This window comes from Budorcas taxicolor, chromosome 8 (genome assembly GCF_023091745.1).
Source record: "Budorcas taxicolor isolate Tak-1 chromosome 8, Takin1.1, whole genome shotgun sequence".
Classification (NCBI taxonomy): domain Eukaryota; kingdom Metazoa; phylum Chordata; class Mammalia; order Artiodactyla; family Bovidae; genus Budorcas; species Budorcas taxicolor.
Genome location: NC_068917.1, coordinates 78,139,726 through 78,157,036, shown reverse-complemented (window position 1 = coordinate 78,157,036; position 17,311 = coordinate 78,139,726). Strand labels below are relative to the sequence as shown.

Here is a 17,311-nt window from a genome sequence, read left to right as displayed (position 1 = left end):
GAGGGGAGGAGAGAAAGGAGACGATGGGATGAATGGAGAGGGTGGCATAGAAACATATACACTATTATATGTAAAATAGATAGCCAGTAGGAATTTGCTGTATGACTCAGGGAACTCAAACCAGTATTTTATAACAACCTAGAAGGGTGAGATTGGATAGGAGGTGGGAGGGAGTTTCAAGAGGGAGGGCACATACGTATACCTATGGTTGATTCATGTTGATATATGGCAGAAACCAACACAATACTGTAAATCAATTATCACCCAATTAAAAATTAATTTTAAAAATTGCTATAATCGTAAACCATAGACATTTAGACTGCCTTACTTAGTAAAATTGGCTTAAAAGCTACCAGGGGAATCTAAAATCCTTAGTGGGTAGTTTCTTGAGAATTTCCTTTCTAGAGGATCTTTGTTTTATCTCATATTTCTTCCATATCCCTGAATTTTATCCTTGCTGTTTTTTTGTAATCTGGAAGTTTTGCTTACCATGTCTGATTTCTTGCAGATTTTCTATTTTGTGCATACGTTATTTTGTATATACTGTATATGATGACTTCGGTGAGCAGTGACCGGTCCAGAGGCGCTCGGGAAAAACCACAGATTTCAGCAACACAGGCAACACAACTACAGAAACAAGTGGTACAGGTAAGTTTTTGTGGAACCCTTGTTTTCTTTGTTTAAAATTACAGAAATTAAGGGGCATATATGCGTTAATGTTCTCCTTTGTAGGAAACCCAGGATTTTGAAACTTGTTTTTAAAAAGATAGTTTAGGGATATCTCTGGTGGTCCAGGGGTTAAGAATCCACTGCCAAAGCAGGCAGCACAGGTTCAATCCCTGGTCTGGGAAGGTTCTACGAGCCATGGAGCAACTAACCCTGTATGCCACAAGCACTAAAGCCCACACACCTTAGAGGCTCCACAAGAAGAGAGATCACCACAGTGAAAAGCCTGCCCACCACAACTAGGCAGTAGCCCCCACTTGCCACAACTAGAGAAAACCTTTACACAACAACCAAGATGGAGTGCAGCCAAAAATAAAGTAATTTTTTTTTTTAAAGAAAAAGATATATTGAATTTTTTAAACAAGTAAATAGTCTATAATAGGAAAGAGGAAGTACAGATTCAGGTAAACTTGTTCCTTAACTGTTTAATCCTGAACTTTTTCCTGCTACTTATTAGCACCTAGGTCATCTCCTTTTTGTCATTAATCCAGGTGTGTCCCTGGAATGTAATATGAAAATCTCAACTGGAAAACACTGTGGAAAACAATACTCTGAAGTAGAGAGAAATCTGAATTACAAGAGATTTTTAAAATGCTGTCTTTTCTGGGACTTCCCGGGGGGTTTAGGAGTTGGGACTCCATGCTTCCACTGCACAGGCATGAGTATGATACCTGGTTGATGAGCTGAGATCCCTCATGACGTGCGATGTGGCAAAAAAAAAAAAAAAAAAAAAGTGAGTTGTTGGGAATGCAAACTATCTCCATCTTCCACCCAAATAAAATTTTTGGAAAGCCATCCATTGAGGTTTGAGAAGGATTTCTAGACCCTTAGATTTTTGATTTCCAGAGAATCAAAGTCTACAGAATGGAGGAAGGAGGACTGCCAAGTATTGTTTCTCCTAGCTTTTCCATTGGCCCTTTAGGGGTGGCTCATTTTATAGAAGAAAAAAGCTGCCCACTGAACTGTGAGAAGGATTCCTAGACACTTAGATTTCTGACTTTCCTTGTAAAAAAAGTTTGGTTAGAATTTCTCAAAACAGTAAAATCCTTAACCCTATTCTGGAAAGTGTTTCTTAAGGGAACAACCTGAAATTGGGGGTAGAATGTGTGTCCCTCATTCCAGAAGATACTTCCTGCCCAATCTAAATGTCTAATGGTAGAGGTGTCCTGAGACACCCTGTCGAGGCAGCAGGGTGTAAGAAGACCATGAGCTCTTTTGAATCTGAGTAAACCTGGGTTTGGGACCTAAGTTTGCCACTTTACCATTGAGATGTTATTACTTAAGTCTCTTTGAACCTCAGTGTAAAAGAAAAATTGCTTGGAGAGTTAGAGAAACATTTTGAGAGTAGTACATATAATTTCTGAATATCCTTCTTCTAGATTCCCCCCAGATTTTAACATTTTTGCCATGTTTGCTAATTTATCCTGTTCTCTCTCCTTCTACAAAGGAGAAACTACACACAACTTTTCCTTCAAACTTTTTGAGAATAAATTGCAGATATGGTGCATCTCTACCCCTAAATATTGCAGTATATAATTTTTTAAAAAGTGTAGTGAAGTCACTCAGTCTTGTCTGACTCTGCAACGCCATGGACTGTAGCCCACCAGGCTCCTCCATCCATGGAATTTTCCAGGCAAGAGTACTGGAGTGGGTTGCCATTTCCTTCTCCAGGAATCTTCCTGACCGAGGGATTGAACCCGGGTCTCCCGCGTTGCAGGCAGACACTACCATCTGAGCCACCAGGGAAGCAAGGATCTTATTTTATGTAGTCACAAAACAATTATCAAAAATAAAAAAATCAGCTCATCTAATGTAACCTGTACATTGTATTCATATTTCCCCAATTGTCCCAATAATGTCCTTTTTAGCTAATTAAGTCCTTGATTATACATTGTATTTAGGTGTCAGTTCTCTTTATTTAGTCTTTCTTTTTTGAAATATCATTTATTTATTTGGCTGCTGTGGGTCTTAGTTGTGGCACATAAGATCTAGTTCCCCAACCAGGGTGTAGACACAGCCACCTGCATTGGGAGCACGGAGTCTTAGCCACTGGACCACTAGGGAAGTCCCTCTTTAGTCTCTTTTAATGTAGGACTTGCTCTGTTTCATGACACTGATGTATTTGAAGAATATATGCCATTTATTTTATAGAATATCTCCCAGTTTTAGTTTGTCTGATACTTTTTCATGATTAGAGGGAGTTTATGCATTTTTGGTAGAAGTACCACAGAAATGATGATCTGTACTTAATGCATCATATATGATGTATAGAACATAGGTTTGTCTTATAAACTGGTAATTTTGTCACTTGATTATCTAGTATCGTGTGAGGATGATGTTTTAAAACACTCTAGTTTTAAAAAATTAAAATGGAGTGTGATAATGTTAAACTTAAAAAGTTATTTTATGAGGAAAAATGGGCTTATTTGGGAATAGTAGAGAATTGCAATTCAGAATAAGCAAGCCATTGCAGAAACCATAGGCAAGTCTCAGAAACAGAGGAACCTTATTTTATAGGGAAAAATGAGAAGTTGGGAGGGGTTGTTTTGAACAAAAGTCCATTAGAGAAAAGTGAGGTACAGGGTAGTAAGGGTTTCTCGTTAACTGAGTTGCTGAAATAGTTGATTTCTTGTAGGGATGCAATGTATATCTTTTCCCATTGGGGCCTACCTGCAATGTTAGTTTTTCCTGTAATTGACCTCTAGTGGTACTGCCTGAGAGTTTCCCCTTCTGGTCTCCTGATTCCATTTTAGTGAATTTTCCCTTCATTAATTTCACAATATTTACTTTACAGCATGCTTGGAAGGAATTAGAAATTATTGAAGTTCTATTCAGGAAGTGGTAGCTTTTATTCTTATTGTATATTCTGCATATGTTATGAAGTGATTATAATAATATTTGAAATTTTAATGAAAAAGGCCTGGTTACTGAAAGAACCCAGTGTTTTGCTTATAACGCAACTGTTAAAACATTTAAGGAAAAAGAATAGTTCTTAACTGTTCAGTCGCTAAGTCATGCCCGACTGTTTAGACCCCATGGACTGCAGCACACCAGGCCTCCTTGTCCCTCACTATCTCCCAGAGTTTGCGCAAGTTCATGTTCATTGAATTGGTGATGCCATCCAACCTTCTCATCCCCTGTTGCCCTCTTATCCTTTTGCCTTCAGTCTTTCCCGGTATCAGGGTCTTTTCCAATGAATCAGCTGTTTGCATTAGGTAGCCAAAGTATTGGAGCTTCAGCATCAGTCCTTCCAATGAATATTCAGGGTTGATTTCCTTTAGGATTGACTGGTTTTATCTTGCTGTCCAAGGGATTCTCAAGAGTCTTCTCCAGTACCACAGTTTGAAAGTGTTAATTCTTTGGTGCTCAGCCTTCTTTATGGTCCAGCTCTCACATCTGTACATGACTACTGGAAAGACCATAGCTTTGAATATACAGACCTTGTTGGCAAAGTGATATTTTTGCTTTACACTGTCTAGGTTAGTCATAGCTTTCCTTCCAAGAAGCAAACATCTTCTAAGTAATTAATTATAACTCACAATACTTATCTTTAGATGGTGGGCATAAGGGTGATTTAGAAAACAAAATCTGACTTCATTGTATTTTCCAAATCTACTAGGTGACAGATCCAGCCCAAAACTTTTGGCTGCGCTAGAAAAGCTATGAACACATTGTTCATTGTGAAAGTAGCTTTAGCTCATTATGAGCCAAGTGAATGGAAGAGAGATCCAGAGGAAGAGAGTTAGTAATGCTGTTTTTCTTGGCAAGACTTTTATTTTTCCACTCAACAGTTGTATGGTGGATGTCACTAATGTTTGTTGTAGGGCAGGGTGTGTAACCTTGTTAACTTACCCCTTGATTCTGCTTTTTTTCCTCTGATTTCAGAAGCTGAACAGATCTCTGTCACATTCTAGAGCTCAGCCTGGCAACTTTCCTATCATACTCTTAATTTGGTGCTTTGGTTATTGCATATTTAAAGTAATTTTCTCTTGACTAGGGTAGTGAGCAAAGGAAAAGAATATTTAAGGTTCTGATTTAAAATGCTTTATATTTCATCAATATGCTAGTGTTGCAATACTGGACTCCTGTTAAGTGCATCAGCTGTGTTGTGTCTAGATGGTCTATAATCGTAGGAATAAAATGATGATACCACTGAAGAGAAATACAAAGAATATTTCAGTCATAGTATTTAAGCTGAAAAAGCTGAGTCGGAATAAATTAGTGATTAGTATTTACCTTACATATGGTACTGAAGAATGATTTTATCGGTAGAAATGTGTGGATGGAAAAATATCAAAATGAAAATAAGGAAATATATAGAAGCCCTAGACTATTGCCTGCAGCAAAATGCTGTTGGCAGTAACTTTTCTGCTTATAGTCTTTAGTGAAAGTTCGTCAACTTGAGTGTTTTTATTACTGATATTTTATAAGATATTTTAATAGAGTTAGAGGAGTGTTCTTTGTTTCTGTAACTTGTGTATATTTAGGAAGCACAGACAATTCTTTAGCAATTTTTAAGTTTAAATATTGCTGCCTTTAGAGGTATTATTGTGGCTATTTCCCTCCCTGCCCTATTACTTTTCATTGATCCCGCATCCCTTTTTAGAAAGATATTATAGCCAGAGTCCCTGTCCTTGGTGTATCATATACTCTGTTAAATTGTTGTATGCCGTATTTTCTCTGTGAAATGTCTTGAACTAGGCATATTCCGCTAATAAACATCATACAGTGAGTGAATTTTTCCAACTGGTCTATGGTTCACTTTCTTGGATATTTTCCCCCATTTAGTGTGTGTGTGTGTGTGTGTGTGTGTGTGTGTGTATTTAATTGAAGTCTAGTTGATTTACAACATTGTTAGTTTCAAGTGTACAGCAGAGTGACTCAGTTATATGTATATATTTCAGATTATTTACCATTATAGTTACTAAAAGATACTGAATACAGATCCCTGTGTTATTTAGTAATTCCTTGTACCTTAACTATATTTTGTATAGTAGTTTGTATCATTAATCCCATACTCCTAATCTATCTCACCTCCACGTCCTTTCCCCCTTTTAACTGTCAGTTTTGTTTTCTACGTCTGTGGGTCTTGTTTCTGTTTTGTATATAGGTTCATTGGTATTATTTATTAGATTTCATATATAAGTGATATCGAATAGTACTTGTCTTTCTCTGTCTGATTTTATTTATATTTTTAATTTTAGCTCCTGTTTAACATCTGTTTTTCCCCCTTCTTTTCCTTGGTCCTTTATTTTTTACCTTCTTCCCGGCCTTCTTTTCTGGTCTGCTGAAATTCCCCCCCTAATATTTTATTATGAAAATGTTCAAATATAAAGAGAAGGTGAAAGACTTGTACAGCGAACACCCACAAGTTCACAGTTACCTTTAAAAAATTGTTTATGTATTTATTTGTCTACCCTGGGTCTTCGTCGGTGTTCACGGGCTTTTTCTAGTTAGAGCGAGCTGTGAGCTACTCTCTAGTTGTGGTGTGCAGGCTCCTCATTGTGGTGGCTTCTCGTTGCAGAGCACAGGCTCTGGGGAACGCAGGCTCCATAGTTGTGGTGCGTGGGTTTAGTTGCCTTGCAACATGTGGGAATCTTCCTGGATCAGGAATCAAACCGGTGTTCCCTGCATTGGCAGGTGGATTCCTAACCGCACACCACCAGGACAGCCCCCTCACAATTACCTTTTTGCTCTATTTGTTTTTATCACATTAGGCTAGCTATCCATCATGCTATCTTATTTTTTTATGCATTTCAAATACATCTATATGATATACCCCTGGACACTCTTGCTTATATGTCATTAACTAGAGCTTAATATTTGTCTAGGTTTCTCTTTTTTTTTTTTTAGGTGAAATTTACATACAGGTGCATTTTAATGTATCAGATCACTTAAATATATTTTAAAATATATATTTTTTGTATACATTTTGAGTAACCCAGTCTCCTATCAAGATACAGAACATCACCTTCATCCCAGAAAGTTGTGCTCATTTTATTTTCTTGGTATAGACACCTGCTTTAGGGTCCTGGTGATTTTACGTACTATTGACTGCTTTCCACTTTGCCCCCCATTCTTGTTTCTCTCATTCTGTGTGCCTCTTTTCATTGGATTCTCACAGGTTTCTTATGACGAATGTAGGCAGAGTTCTCCCAGATCTTGCACTTGTTGCGGTCACTTTTCTCAATCTGCAAGTATAAAGTGATAAAAGAAACATCTCCTTTTACATCCCTTCCTTCTCTTGGCCGCACTAGCCTGGACTCTCATGACTGCTTTCTTAAAGACTGTTCAAATAGCTTCTTCCCTAGTTGGGAGGCAGCATGGTTGTTAACACTGGATACCCCACACCTCTGGTAGGTAGGAGGCCTGTGCCAGTAACACTTAGCATAAAGCATGAGTAAATTACATAGGGGTGCAGTATGCAGTTGAACTGGATTACTACCTCTGCGATCTTCCTAGCCATAAAACAGAAGCTGTTCTTTGTGATTTAATAATTTTTATAATAGGAAGTTTAGGATCTTATAGGAAGATAATTCTTCATTGATGAACAGTTTCATGATGGTTATTTACCAAATTACTGTTGGCCCTATACTGTATAATACTTGTACTATGTTTTTCAAGTTTGGGCGTTTTCCTGAGAGAGAGAGATTGAGTGAGTGAGTGTGTGTGTATGTGTGTGTTGGCATTTTAGCCATAAGAATTTAGTTCATGAATATATTCTACTTTCCTCACTTAATTGTTGAAAGACTTTGTTTAGACTCTCCAGCACAAATGGCTGGAACAAACATCCTTATTTTGTTCTTGATGTTAGGAGGAAAGCTTTCAGTTGTCTTTCACCAGTAAGTAGATTGTTAAAGTTGTTGGTTTAAGTTAAAGTTGTTATTAAGTTGAGGAAGTGTTCCCTTCTATTTCTAATTTGTTGGAGTTTGTTTATCCCAAAGGAGTTCAGTTCAGTCGCTCAGTTGTGTCCAGCTCTTTGCGACCCTGTGAACCGCAGCACGCCAGGCCTCCCTGTCCATCACCAACTGCCAGAGCCTACCCAAACTTGTGTCCATTGAGTTGGTAATGCCGTCCAGCCATCTCATCTTCTGTCATCGCCTTCTCCTCCTGCCCTCAATCTTTCCCAGCATCAGGATCTTTTCAAATGAGTCTGCTCTTCACATGAGGTGGCCAAAGTATTGAAGTTTCAGCTTCAACATCAGTGCTTCCAATGAACACCCAGGACTGATCTCCTTTAGGGTGGACTGGTTGGATGTCCTTGCAGTCTAAGGGATTCTCAAGAGTCTTCTCCAACACCACAGTTCAAAAGCATCAATTCCTTGGTGCTCAGCTTTCTTTATAATCCAACTCTCACATCCATACATGACTACTGGAAAAACCAAAGCTTTGACTAGATGGACCTTTGTTGGCAAAGTAATGTCTCTGCTTTTTAATATGTTGTCTAGGTTGGTCATAACTTTCCTTCCAAGGAGTGAGTGTCTTTTAATTTCATGGCTGAAGTATCTGCAGTGATCTTTGGAGCCCATAAAAATAAAGTCAGCCACTGTTTCCCCATCTATTTGCCATGAAGTGGTAGGACCTGTTGCGATGATGTTAGTTTTCTGAATGTTGAGCTTTAAGCCTGAAGGGGTACTAGATCTTATTAAATTCTTTTTCTGTGTCTACTGAAATAATCATGTTTTGTCTGTTATTCTCTTAATATGATATATTATGTTAAGATGTTAAACAACGTTGCATTCTTGAGATAAACTTAACTTGTTCACAGTATATATTCTTTTTTTGTGTGTTGCTGGTATGCTAGGGTTTGCTGGGATTTTGTGGGGGGAATATTTTTATATAGTTGTGTTTTCTTGTGATGTCTTTGCTTTTGGTATCAGGGTAATACTGGCCTTATAGAATGCATTAGGATGGTTCCCTTCTCTATGTTTTGGAAAAGTTTGTGAAAAATTGATGATTGGTGTTCTTTCATTGTTTGATAGGATTTACCAGTGAAGTCACCTGGGCCTGAGTTTCTCTGTGGGAGCTTCTTTTTGACTAATTCAATCACTGTTACAGATTTTCAGTCTTTCTTGAGTCAGTTTCAGGAGTTTGCATCTTTTTAGGAATTTGCCTTTTAGACAGAATTGTTGACTTCTGTCTAGGTTATTTAGCTAGATGGCATAAACTTGTACATGGTTATTTTCTTACAATCCTTTTAATTCTTCTGAAGTTTGTAGTGATGTTTCTCATTTCATTCCTAATTTTAATAACTTGAGACTTATGTCTTTTTTCTTAGTTGTTCTAGCTAAGAGGTTTATAATTTTAAGATTTGGGAAAAAAAAAAGTTGGAAAATGATAGAGGTCTCTACAGCATTTATCCAGCTTCCCTTAATCCTAGCATTTTATATTAAATATTGGCAAAGTTTTTCCAGAAAGGGCCAGATGACAAATACTTTCTGGCCTGCAGGCCACACACAGTCTCTGTTGCATGTTCTTTCTTTGTTTTTGTTGTATTACAACATTTTTAAATGCTAAAAACCTTTCTTAGCTGGCACACTGTACAAAATCAGATCTTAGACTGTAGTTTACTGACTTCTGTCCTATGTAATTATTTGTCAAGAGGAAGATAACATTGGCACAATATTATTAAATAAATACAGACTTTATTTGGACTTCTCTAGTTTTTCCACTAAGGTCTCTTTTCTGTTCCAGGATCCAATCCAATTTGTTGTCATGTCTCCTTAGTCTCTTCTGATCTGCAGCAGTTTTTCATGACCGCTTACACATTTGAAGAGTATATTGATATATTTTAAAAATAATTTCTTGGTTACCTATCCTCCAAAAATGAATACTTAATATTAAAAATATTATGAACTTACAAGTTTTACCATTTAAAGGGTTTTAGTTATTCCTAGTTGTTTTTTTTTTTCTTTAAAGTTGAAATTATCCCATCTTTAGCCAGGGCTCTTGAAATTGGATCCTGAGGACTTTTGGACTTGTTTTTAGTGATCTTTGATAGTTTCTTCATAAGCTGGCATTATAAATTACTCCAGACTTCTCTTGTATAAGAGACTTCTCTCTGCATACCTTGATCAGACATTGTGCTAGGGTATCCTGGCATCTTTTAGTGGGAAATGGCACTTAGAGACCTCCATCTGGTAACGGATTTGGGTTTGTCATTGTTTATAGGTCTCTCCAGTGGACAGACTGAAAAGTAAAAATGCCTCATGAGTTAATAATGCTGATGGTTCAAATTCAGGACTACAGAATTTTCATTTTCATTTTTTATATTACATTTTCATTATTTCTACACTGAGAATCCTAGTTTCTTCAGAACCCAGGGGTTGGCGTAATTAGAATATCCCCAAATTACTCATTTGCTTTATCTCACATTATGTGTTTATACAGCCTTTAAAATAGCAGTGCTAAAACTATTACCATATCGTCCCCATTTTTACACCATCTCTCCTGTGTCCAGTGCTATTTTTATTTATACACAGTTTTCAACTTAGGGAACTTGACCTTTTTCATTCCAGGGGCCTCCATAAACGTTACCTTGTTTTTATGTAATATCTTGGTCATTGGCATCAGGTTTCAACATACTGAATATAAATGTTTACATTCTTTGCTGGAGCAACAATGTGTGTATTAGTTCTGATTCTGTAAAAAAAAATTTTTTTTTGAATTTAGAATTTTCAGCTTTACCTTGAAATCAGTTGATAGAAGAAATGCCTAGTTGAATAGTTTCTTCAGATGTGAAATTTCAATGAAACTGCTTAGCTTATTTGCTTTAGCTCCTTCTGCAGCAGCTTTTAAACTAACAGCATTAATTTGCAGGATAATCACACTTGTACATCTGAGTGCCTCAGTTTTTATTAGTATTGGTGAAAATTATTCAACAACCGACAGGCACTCTGTGTATAGACCTGGGAAGTAAGTGTCTCCAGTTCTTGAATACAACAGGGGTCTCATAGCCACACTTGTTTTGGCCATTTGCTGTCTCATAATGTGACTCATAACGTGGAACCATTGTCAGCTGCCATTCTATTGTTTCTTGACACAGCCAGCGTTTCTGGTTATCTTGAATAGTCACTCTGCTAGACTTTAGTAATTTGTCATCTGCTCTCTTTTATGAGGGTCACTACATGGTTTTTTGCTATGACAGCCTTATTAATAACCTTGAAAGCATATTTTACTTGATAGAGGTAGCTGAAAGTGAAAGAAATGAAAGTGAAAAAAATGATGTGACTGGTAATGCCAGCACAAAGGACAGATTGGTACACTCACTGTTCCAGGGTATAGCCTTTGGTATTCATGGCACCTGAATCAGCCGATAAGCTCCATCTGGAACTTGTGGGAGTGCCCTTCTATCCCTCTTTAAATAGTATCCTGTACCTACATGCCCTGTTCGTGTGCCAGTTAGTTGTATACTGTACTTTCTCCATTTGAGACATCATTTAGTTTTACGTCTACAATAGATATTGTGACTGTTAAGCATGTACTTAGGTCAGTATCTCTAGTCATTTAGATTATTTACCTGAAGCCAATGCTGTTGTTGATTCCCCAGGAAAGGCTCATGGGAATAATCATCCCAGTGTTCTGTGGTGCTGGTAATGAGTTATGCCCTTTGTATTTGACTTTAAAGTCATTTTTTTTGGCTATACATGTTTGGCTCTTACTTCCTCTACTTGAATATCTTAAAATGTTTATCTTCTTTTTGCATTAAAGCATTGCACTTGACAAGTTTATTGATAACTCTGATTTCTTTCCCTTAGAAGTCTTGTTATTTCTGCCTACATACACATGGATATTTTTGTTTTAAAGTCCAGCTATTTTACTAAAAAATATCTAGTGTGGATTGTTATGCATTGATGTTCTTAAGTATGGTGTTTTTGTTCAAAAATTTAAACATTATTCTATTTGCTTTCCAGACATTTTTCTTGAATTTTAGTTTTAAATCTTTGTACTGTTCCCTTTCTGTCCTTGTCATCTTCAGAGACTTGTATTCTCCACAGATTGAGGTTGGGTTGTCTTTTGCCTATATTCAACATTTGACACTTTCTTTTCTCCCATTCCTTTATTAAATTTCCTTTTTTAAATTTCGTTTTTACTTTTAAGTATTTTTCCTCTTTTGCCTTTTATTTCTCTTATAGCATTAATTGTTAAGTTTATTTTTGTGTTCTTTTCAGTTTAGTTTTCACTTTCATTTCTAAGTTAGAAAAATGTAGACATAAAATGTTATTCTTTTATGTTTTTATCTTTTTCTTCATGCTCAGTCTTTTAATACATATTGAAACAGAAGATAGCAGTTTTACTTTTTTCCCTAGGCACCTTTTTTGGTGTACTGTCATTGGTTATGGGGGGGTATTACCTTGCTTATTCTTTTTCTCTTATACTAACTTTGTATTGGGTTTGACCTTTAGTTTTAGATTGCTCATTTTTATGTGAACTGAGTCTTAAACTTTTACATGGCAACATGGTTCAGAGTGGCTTTTCTCATTTCAGTGTTTCCTCTTTACCTATGTAATTATGTTGGTTTGCTTTCTGAGATTTCCTGGCTTTGTTCTGTTCCCCTAGTGTGGACTTTTTTTGGAATTTTCTGTATATGTGGCCCAATTTTGAGTCTACTTCCAGTATTTTCTCTTGATGGGAACTTTAGCTGGTCAGTTCAGTTCAGTTCGGTTGCTCAGTCTTGTCTGACTCTTTGACACCTCATGAACTGCAGCACGTCAGGCCTCCCTGTCCATCACCAACTCCTGGAGCCTACCCAAACTCATGTCCATTGAGTCGGTGATACCATCCAACCATCTTATCCTCTGTCGTCCCCTTCTTCTCCTGCCCTCAATCTTTCCCAGCATCAGGGTCTTTTCAAATGAGTCAGCTGTTCGCATCAAGTGGCCAAAGTATTGGTGTTTCAGCTTCAACATCAATCCTTCCAGTGAACACCCAGGACTGATCTCCTTTAGGATGGACTGGTTGGATGTCCTTGCAGTCCAAGGGATTCTCAAGAGTCTTCTCCAACACCACAGTTCAAAAGCATCAATTCCTTGGTGCTCAGCTTTCTTTATAATCCAACTCTCACATCCATACATGACTTCTGGAAAAACCATAGGTTTGACTAGATGGACCTTTGTTGGCAAAGTAATGTCTCTGCTTTTTAATGTGTTGTCTAGGTTGGTCATAACTTTCCTTCCAAGGAGTATAAGCGTTTTTTAATTTCATGGCTGCTGGTCAGTTTCAGTAGTTTATGATGGTATTCCTCCTGCCTATTTCAACCTTTCTGCAATCCTGTAACTTAGTTTGCTATTGGAGTTGTCAAAAACCCTTTAGTACCAGATGCTGTTCACAAATTGCCCAACCTTACTTTCAAGTAAATGCCACTTGGCTACATGGGGTTTCCTGTTCTTCGACTAGTCAGACACCCCAGTGCTGGCCTCTGTCACAGTTAAGTCCACACAGGTGTTGTAACTGTTGTTTTTTTCTTGTCATGTTTGTATTTTGAGGTTTGTAAGAGATACCTTGCCACCTAGTTTTATGTTGTTGTTGTCCCTGGGATTTTAAAAAATATATATATTCATTTATTTATTTGGGTGTACTGGGGCTTAGTTGAGACACAAGGGATCTTTTAGTTGTGGCATACAAATTATTAGTTGTGGCATTTGAGATCTAGGTCCCTGACCAGGGATCGAGCCTGGGTGCCCTGCATTGAGAGCACAGAGTCTTAGCCACTGGACCACCAGAGAAGTCCTGTCCCTGGAATTTTAGTTTTGCCATAAAGTTAGAACTAAGATGTTTCTTTGTGCCAACACACTTTCACTATCAAATTTCATAAATTTATCATTGCTGCAGTGTTCTCTACAGTTAATGTTCCAGTTTTGTCAATGTGGAACTTTCATTTATTCCAATATAGTCATTTACTCCAATAATGTCTTTTATATCATGTTTCTTTCCAGTACAAAATCATTATATCCTATTTGCTTGACAAGCTTTTTTAGTCTTCGTTAATTTGGAACCGTTCTCAGCCTTTCTTGGTCTTCTGAAATAATAGCAATTTTGAAGGAATACCAGTTAATATAAAAAATGTTTAGTTTGAATTTGTTTGATGTTTCCTTATGATTAGATTCAGGTTATAGATGTCTATTTGGAATGCTGTTTAACTGACATGGAGTATTTCTGAGTCCCACGTGTAACATCACATGGTGTTTCTGCCTCACTGAGGATGTTAATTTTGATCACTGTCAAGGTTTTCCCCATTTCCCTTACTGTTATGATGTCTTGGCCAACAACTAAAAAATAGTCTTTGTGGAGACACTTTGAGACCCTGTGTAAATAACCTCTTCCTCATTGAACTTTCCCCTTTAGAATGAGCATTCATTGATGATTCTTATTTGAAATAATTTTTCCTGTGGTGGTTGCAAAATGAAGATGTTTCAGCTCTCCTACGCTCTTCTCTCATAGTCTTTTTTATCATCAGTATATTAGTAAGTTTATTTTTAAAAAGATTACTGTTACTAATGATCTACGAAGTAAAATGAAACCAAATAGAGACCATCTTTATTTTCAATTGGTTAAATTTGCATTTTTTAAAAACTGAATTTTGAGAAAGCAGACCCTTTTACACTGTTAATTATAAATTTTTGCAGCCTTTGTGAGGAGCATTTTTGAGCAGATGTATGAAACTTCTTTTAACGTTTTTCTAGACACTTCTTTGACCCATCTTTGTATGTATTCTAAGAAAGCTATCCTGGATATATATATAAAAGATTAAGTGTAATAATGACTCCTGTAGTGTTTAGATTGTAATGAAAGTTTATAGAGTAAAATGCAAGACCTATCTAGTAGATTTTTATGCAGCCAATAAATATAATACAGGTGTTTACAATCGATAATGTGACCCTACAAAGTAGTAATGGTTAGTATTTTGCTTTTGATGTCAGAGAAAATTATGTAAGTGCCAAGTAAGTAGTTTTTGGTATTAGGTAGTTACATTATGAGTCACTGTGATTTTCTTGTGGGCTGTGTGTAAGTTTTGTTATTTAAGGAAATTTATGGTACGCAGTGAGCATTCGTATGCTTGGATTGGAGCAAGGCTGAGTGAATATGAGTGAGGCACGATTTTTAGACTTGAAGTTCAGAGAGTAGGAGGGATTGGTATTAGGGAAAATGGACAGAAATTAATCATGTGGGATTTTAGCACCAAGAGCCCCAATGGTTTACTTTTTTAAAAAAAATGTATTTTTAATTTTATTATTTATTTTTATAGAAGTATAGTTGATTTATCGTGTGTTAATTGCTGCTCTACAGCAAAATGATTCATGTATATATATACTATATATATTCTTTTTTTATCCCAGTGGGTTTTTAAAAATTGTTTATTTTTATTTTTGACTGCACTGGGTCTTTGTTGCTGTGCTCAGGCTTTTCTCTAGTTGTAGCGAGTGGGGGCTACTCTCTGGTTGTGGGGTGTGGGCTTCTTGTTGCAGAAGCTTCTCTTGTTGAGCATGGGTTCTAGCTGCACGTCACATGGGCTCAGTAGTTGTGGCTTGAGGGCTCTAGGGTGGAGGCTCAGTGTTTGTGGTGCATGGGCTTAGTTGCTCCGTGGCATGTGAGATCTTCCCATACCAAGGATTGAACCTGTGTCCCCTGCATTGTGAGGCAGATTCTTAACCATTGGACCACCAGGGAAGCCTGTCCCAGTGGTTTACTTTGACTCATAAGTGGTTGCCACTTCCCAAAACTCAGATATATAATGTGGAAGTGCCATCTTTCCAGAACTCATTTTTCCCTTTTACCTCATTCACTTATTGCATACCTTGGTTCTTTAGGCTGCAGCACTGGGACTTCTCATTTGAGGGTGTATGTAAAGAAGCCCCTTATGTATACTGATGAGGATTGAGGTAAAGTTGGCTATATGTGTAGACAGTGTTTCTGTAATGTAAACATCTTTCTGTAATATACTAGCACTTCAGCTGAGATCACAGCAGCCATAGGTTGGGATCAAAGGATTGGCCATTTGGTTGGAGGGAACTGGCCAAAGCTATCTGGAGCTTGAATAATCAGCCACACACATAAACTGGAAAGGTCTTATGAAAAGTGTTTTTACATTGTAAGAAATACTAACAACCTCCTCACCACCACCATCAAGATTATTATGAATCTATATTAAAAGCAGGCCTCCCTGGTGGCTCAGAGGTTAAAGCATCTGCCTGCAATGTGGAGAAATCCCATGGACAGAGGAGCCTAGTGGGCTACAGTCCATGGGGTTACAAAGAGTCGGACACGACTGAGCGACTTCACTTTTCTTTTCATATTAAAAGCAAAGATGAAAAGCTGTTTATTATTAGCATTTAGTGAATCCCCCACCCCAAGCTCATTCATTAATTTATGTGATTTAACTTTAAAAATGTTTATGTTAGGAGTTAGTATAGATTTTAGCTAGCAGTAGTAACTTTACTTAAACAAAATTACTCCAAAAGAGTTTATTATTTATTTTGTCTGTGCTGGGTCTTCGTTGCTGCATGGGCTTTTTCCTAGCTGTAGGGGCTACTCTCCAGTTGAGAATCCCGGGCTCTAGCGTCTGTGGACTCGGTCGTCGTGGCTTCCAGGCTCTAGAGCACAGGCTCAGTAGTTGTGGTTGCCGTGCTGCATGTGGAATCTTCCTGGACCAGGAATCAGACTTGTGTCTCCTGCATTGGCAGGCAGATTCTTCACAACTGAGCCCCCAAGGAAGCCCTGAAGTAATTTTAGATTTATTAGAATGTTGCCGAGAGACCAGAGATTTCCTGTGTATCCCTCATTTGGTTTTATTGTCACAATTATGGTACCTTTGGGTATGTTGCTGTTACCTTTTCAGATTTTCTTTCAAGTTTTTAAAAAAATATTTTTATTTTTGTTTATTTATTTATTTTTGTTGTGTCATGAAGCTTGTGGGATCTTAGTTTCTTGACCAGGAATTGAACCCATGCCCTCGGTAGTAAAGCGCAGTTTTGACTATTGGACTGTCAGGGAATTCCCAAGAATTACTTTTTTTTTTTAATGCCTTTCTAAAGTTTTAATTGGCAGGAATACTACAAAAGTAAACCTCAAAAATTCAGTAACTTGGTCTTTTTTTTTTTTTTTTTTTTTAGAAAAATGGTTTTGAGTGAAAAAAGCAGCTGGAAAAGAATTTTCTCTGTAGCTGTGACTAATTTTAGTGTTTGAAAGTTGGTTCTTTTAAAATTCTGTTAAATGAAAATCATTAAAAAAAACTGTGGCTAAAAATGTAACTTAAAAGTTTTCCTTTAGGTAAGTACAGCCTTCTCTTCAGAACTGGTCTTTTTTGAGTTGATAGGAAAGCTCTTTTGCTTTTTGACCGCAAGGCTGGGTCTAAGCCTGTATTCTGGAAGTTTGCACTGTTCCTGTTCTTCCACTTTCTGTTATGCTGTAACTTCATCTCCTCAAGGGAAAGAAAATTCAAAAAAGAAAATTTAAATGAGTCACATGGCTAATGAAAATGAACAGGACTTCATTTAGGTCATTTGGCCAAAGGAATGGAACCTTTATGCTATTTAATTGGGTACTTATTTACTTTATGGGAACACATTATATACACTTAAGAGGTCTA

General features: G+C 37.1%; 1 protein-coding gene across 1 annotated transcript in view; it reads left to right on the top strand.

Annotated features, from left to right (window-relative positions):
• UBAP2 (ubiquitin associated protein 2) overlaps window positions 1–17,311 on the top strand; it is a 114,013-nt gene that overhangs the window by 30,946 nt on the left and 65,756 nt on the right. The window contains exon 2 of the mRNA XM_052644872.1: window positions 509–648. Within this exon, the coding sequence (XP_052500832.1) occupies window positions 550–648 (99 nt within the window). The 5' untranslated portion in view covers window positions 509–549. The remainder of the gene's footprint in view (window positions 1–508; window positions 649–17,311) is intronic.